Source organism: Alligator sinensis, unplaced genomic scaffold, assembly GCF_000455745.1.
Source record: "Alligator sinensis unplaced genomic scaffold, ASM45574v1 scaffold1008_1, whole genome shotgun sequence".
NCBI lineage: Eukaryota > Metazoa > Chordata > Crocodylia > Alligatoridae > Alligator > Alligator sinensis.
Window position 1 is genome coordinate 1,849,225 of NW_005842013.1, and position 5,913 is coordinate 1,855,137.

At 46.2% G+C, this 5,913-nt stretch overlaps 1 protein-coding gene across 1 annotated transcript in view; it reads right to left on the minus strand.

Moving 5' to 3' along the window:
• Positions 1 to 5,913, minus strand: part of UVRAG (UV radiation resistance associated) — a 145,286-nt gene that overhangs the window by 76,465 nt on the left and 62,908 nt on the right. Inside the window, exons 8-10 of the mRNA XM_006021963.2 lie at positions 4,648 to 4,774; positions 1,982 to 2,066; positions 1,361 to 1,448 (exon numbers count right to left, since the gene is read on the minus strand). Of these exons, the coding sequence (XP_006022025.1) occupies positions 1,361 to 1,448; positions 1,982 to 2,066; positions 4,648 to 4,774 (300 nt within the window). The remainder of the gene's footprint in view (positions 1 to 1,360; positions 1,449 to 1,981; positions 2,067 to 4,647; positions 4,775 to 5,913) is intronic.

The following is a 5,913-nucleotide window of genomic DNA, read 5'->3' on the forward strand; positions in this document are numbered from 1 at the left end:
TCCTCCCATGGTCCCCTCCCCTCTCCTCCAACCCCCCCTCCCCTGCCCCCTACTTACCAGCTCTGAGTCCGGCTGCAGCTCTCTGCTGTAGCAGGTGGGGACTGTCTGAATCATCGAAGCTCTCCAAATCTTTTCCAAAGATTCAGAGAGCTCCGAATCGATTTGGACCTTTTAATTGGTCCTGATTCGATCCGGATTCAGAGATTCGGACGCCAAATTGGGCCGAACCTCCTCCAAATCAAATCAGCACCCAAAACTTTGCACAAACCTACTGAGCTGCCGCCTGCGCGGACTGGGATAGCTCATTTGTTGGGGAAGGAGAAGGGGTTCAAAGCTTGGGGCAGCCTACAGTAACTCCCAGCATTAAGCCACAGCACAAACACAGCTGTATTCTTCAGGCAGCTCAGTGCAGCTCCACCAACACAGTGAAAGCTGTACCGCAGGCAGGCACCAGCTGAAGGGATCATGCAGCCAGGCTGTGTCCACAGAGGTAGCGTAAACTATGCTGGCATAAAGGGGAGCTCTGCCACCGCAGAGAAGGTCTGGGTGTGAACACACACAGTTTTGCCAATAAAACCAAAGTCCTTCTAGCAACACTTTGTAGCACAGAATAGATAGAAGTTAGGGCTGTTTTCAGAGTCCAAATCAAGCATCCAGTCTTCTGTAAAACTCATTTGCTTGAGTAAAAAGGAGGTTGGCAAAGCAGTCCCAAAGAAACTGCTGTGCCACAGGGGAAAAGAGCATGGGTAAGGCAAGATGTGGACAAGCAAACATGAGAAGACTGGGAGAGGCCCAGAGGCAAAATGTTAGCAAACGAGAACTCCATGCCAGGGGCAGGCAACCCCTGGCACGGGTGCCAAAGCATGACACGCGAAGGCTACTTGGCACATGCCTTGGGGCAGATGGCAGGGAATGGGCCAAGCCTGCATGGCCACAAGAAGGATCGGACCCCTCATGGCTCTCCCACCATCCACCCCTGGCACACCAGCATCTTGGATGTTTATCCTGCTGGGATCCTATGACTCCAGCTGACTTCCTGCCTCTTGGGCAGGGGGCTGGACTTGATGATCTTCCAAGGTCCCTTCCAGCCCTAATGTCTATGAAATTTTACACGTCACGGTTGTGGGCGTTTTTGGCACTCTGACCAAAAATGTTGCCAACCCCCCTGCTCTACACCTTTCCATTGCAACACGCCCTGCCCACACAAGCTCATCATTAGAAAAAGACGTGTGCAAGAGGACTGACATGAGCATGGATCTTAACAGTATTTGGGAGAAAACTGAGTTTTACCCTGAAAAATGTCAGCTAAGTTCATTGTAGACCAGCAAGATTCTAAAGAGTTAAAAAATGCCAAGCTTACCAAATCAACAGGGTAAATATAAGAAAGCTCTGATAACAACTGTCTGCATCGAATGGTCAACTGTGCATTGGTCTTCAAAAATAGCTCTCTTCAGAGAAAAGAAAACAACATCAGTGATCTCAAACCTCCTTGCAAGTGTCAGAATCAAGCCCCTCAGGCCTTCCCAAGAAATCGTACCCCCATCTAGCAAAACAAAAAAAAAAAAACCCAAAATAACTTTATCAATTGGGAGGATAGCTATAAAGGCCACAGTTCACTTCCAGTTTTCATTCTACATCTACATTGCATGTATCCTCAATTTCAAGGGTATTTTAAGTGTACTTTGGTAATGCAAGAGTACTTGAAGGCCAACCAAGACTGGGATCCGATTACTGGCCTAAATATTAAACACATTCTGTCTTTACCCCAGAGAACTTACATACCAGACAGAAGAAAGGGAGCACCACTACTTACTAGTCTATGGATACAGAAACCAAAGCAGAAATTCAGGGGTACAAGCACTCCAAGGGAGAGACAGATACTGAATCAAGATCTCCCAATTCTTGGATGAAAGTCTTGTTCACCAGACCACCCTTCCTCTCCAAGATTTAAAAATGCAAGTGAAACCCCAAGTCCCATTACCTCTTAGCAGTGCATTCTTTTCTTAACTCATGTAGAGATTCATTATGTACTTGCAGCCTCTGGTATTCAGTCTTAAAAGTGTTTTCTACGGAATAAAAATTATAAGAAAAATATGAAACCATTAACAACATTGTCTACTTTCTGAACTAACACAAAATTCAAACCTAGACTGCTTCTCAGGACTGGATGAAAGTTCTGGCGCGCCAACTCCACCCTGGCAAGGCATGTCTTTTCTGTAGTATGCTGCAAAAGGAGTATGCAGAAAAATGCTCTGGGAGAAAAAGAAAACTTCAGAAACCACCACCTCTCTCCCCATGGAAGAGAAAAGCCAGTTTCTACACCAGGGAATGGCAACCCCTAATACACGTGCCAGAGCATGGCACATGAAGCCATTTTCCTTGGCATGCCACCACAAGCAGCCTGGACTCTGGGCAACTGCTGCCAGCTACAGAGCCCAAGTTGCTTGTAGCAGACATCCAGGATGCTGCAAGCCCTGCTGCAAGGTAGCAGCTGTCCAGAGCCCAAGCTGGCTGCAGCCGGGAGGCTGCAAACAGATGCACAGGGCTCTGCAGCCCCAGCACCAGACCAGTGGCTGTGATGGTTGCGCATGTGCCTCTGGGCATAGGGCTGGTAAAGGGCTTGTGGCAGTGCAACCCTGGCCCCTCCCACGCCATCCACTCGGAGGTATGTACGCAGCCACTGCCAACACGGAGCCAGTGGCAGGGCTGTGGAGCCCGGCACAGCTGTTTGCAGCCTGCCCAATGCCTGCTGCCCCTCCCCAGAGCCCAGGCCGGCTGTGGCAGTCAGCTGGAAGGCTGCAAATATCTATGTCGTGCTCTGCAGTCCTAGCACCAGCTCCACGGAGGCGGGGGCTGCACGCACATCTTGTGGCACATGGTGGGGAAGGGTCCAAAGCAGTGCCATCCCAGCCCTACACACTGTGCACTGGTCAAGTAAAGCCACTACCAAAGCCCAAATCTCCTCTGACAACTGTGTACAGGCAGTCCTCGACTTACAGCGTTTCAAACTTGCGGCGCTCCGCCATTTACACCCATGTTATTACTTACGGCGCTGGATCCTTGCACTTACGGCACTACAAGGAAATGTACAATGAGAAAAAGAGGGCAGCCTGGATCAGTTTCTCAAAAAGCCATCAAGTGACCCTAAGTCTCCCCAAAATTTCCTCAAAGAAGCCCTTCTGAATTCCATGACCCTGATTAAAGGTGTTCCTTCACCTTCTGATTAAAGAAATGTTTATGTGATTAGTTACTGTATTGCCCTAATTGATTTATATACAGTGCACTTCAGAAAGCTTTGTACTGTACAGTGAATATCATTTATAGTTAACTAAATAGTTGATTTAAAAATATAGTGTTTATGGTCATTTCTATAAAAAGTTAGGCATCAGGCCCTTGGTCAGGAATGTAACCCCCTATTATAACATTGTTTCTATGGGAAAATCAGATTCGACTTGCATCGTTTCGACTTACAGCACCTTTTCCAGGAACATAACTTGCTATAAGTGCGAGGACTGCCTGTATTCAAGGGGTGCTCCACCTTTTTGCCCTGTAGGTTGGATGGGTGGTGCCTGATCCCTCTGCAAGCTGGATCAGGACAGTAGGTCCAATCTGTCTGGGTGGGGGGGCATGGCATGGTACCAATTGGGCCATGCAGGGCTTGGGAATTTGGAAGTAGGGGAGGGGTGGCTGTACGAATTGCAACTGTGCCCCAGCCACCAAGTTTACCAACCCATGGGGAACCCCACAGGCTGAATGTCACAGCTGTACAGGACAAATTTGGCCTGTGGGCTGGGGATTAAGTACCCCTGGTCTACACCTCATCTCAGTTACGCAGAAAAGTAGCTCTGCCATTTGCATCATGAAAGTCAAGGCTTTGTAAGCTATCTGTAAGTATTTAATACAGATCAAAAGGGGATTCAAGATGTCAAGCAGAGATCAAGCCATTAAATTTGTGCAGCTCATAACCTATTGATGATCTGTGGAAAAAGACTGGTATTCAGCACTACCACAAAGCATTATGATTTATGCAGTACCAACAGACAGCATTAAAACATTCAAACAGCAAGCTGCTTGTTATAGGAATAGTCTCTGCACAGGGACTAGCACAATATGCCCTGCTCTGTCACAGGAGAATCTAGGCACTATGGCAATATGAATAAATACACTGTCATTCCCAGATATGAATTTATGACATGCCTTTATTATACTATTATTCTTTACTACACTGTGAAGTTGTTTTAGTAACTTGCTAATTGGTTTCTTGCTTAATTCAACTATTTAACCCAATACTTCTTGGTATAACCTCTCTGCAGTTCCACTGCACGTTTGTTATGCAAGATTGATATCGAGTATTTATTGTCACCACCGTTCCAGCTGCATGTAGATTAACACGATCCCACTCCCACGTATTTGGATTTCTTAACTCATAGAACCTCAACAATCACTGCCTCAAAGAATTAAATGCAAGCTTTTGAGACTGAAGAGATCACACCTGCTTACAAAACTGCAGAGAGAAAAACATGAAAAAAACCCTCAAGATTAAATTTTTTCCGTTTCCTAGTAATTTTCATGTGCTAAGAGAGCAGCCTGGCTGGTTTTTTGGTTGTGAATGTTGAGCAGGAAGGTTCCTGTCATCTCTACACTTACCTTTCTCATGCAACACATTTTGTTTCTTGTGTAATAAGGCCTCCTCTTGGCCTAGGGCCTTTCTCTGCCTCTCAAGCTCATTCTGAAGCACCAGGATCTTCAGCTGTAAACATTCATTTTCTTTTTTCTATGAAAATAAAGTGATCAATATGTTTAAAGGAAGCTTCACTGTATACCACTACTTGAAATACATGCAGTAAGATGCAAGATATGTACATTCCTTGGCAGCGCTGAAGACTAAGCTGGAAAGATCCCAAAAAATAATACCCAAATTACAGAGAAACAAAAACATGGACTTTCATCAAGACTCCCCCCACCCCCCCTTTCTTTTTTTTTTCTTTTAAGGAATGTACACAGAACTTTATAGACAGAACATGCTTTGAGGGCAGCCAAGGAAAGATTATCAGTGGAGAGACAGGCTAATTTCTGAGAACTGGTGCCTATCAAGTGTGACTTGTCTTTGATGTGACAAATGACGTTTTCGGTCTGTGGGGAGACTGCAGCATTCTGACTGGGCCAGTTGAACATAAACCTCTGAACAAACCTTGTTCGAATACTAGCAAAACAACCTTCAAAACTGCAGCCTTTCTTTGTAACCAAATCTTTCACACTTCAAGCCTGTATGGAACTTCTGATACAAGTAAGGCTAGAGCTCAAAGATCAGCTTCTTCTGAAGGTTTCCCTTAGATCCGTGTTTATTCCAAAAGCACCTGCTGGCTCAACATTTTGGTTCATCAAACCAGCGCAAACTATGACTCAATATTAAAGATTTAGGATACTAGCACTCACATTTAGTATAAGAAATTCTGGTTACCCATTTTCTTTCCTTCTATTTACAACGACCGCAATACTGTACCGCTATTCCAGTTTCCTCTCTACTAGACAGTTTAGAGGCTGCATTTTGCTTTGCTGAAAATTGTTGCATGTTCTATGGACAACTTTGCTTGATGCAGTTTATTACACACTAACTACTGGCTTGGGTTGCTTATATATAGTTTTACTTCATTCCTACAAAATGTAGAACTCACTCTTGCTGTAGTCCCCTCCCAGTGCCGCTGCCGCCAACCATCCTCAACCCTCAACCAGAAAGAGCCTAGCGCCACCCTGTCCCCAGCCCGCAGCGGCAGCCTGCCCTGCCCCGCGCAGATCTGGGGGTGCATAACTCCTGTCCCCTCCTGGGATGTGCATAGCAGCAGGAGCCACGCCTCCTGGACGAGCCGCTCACGACTCAGTCCCATGCCCTGATGGCTGTGCAGCACCTGCCCC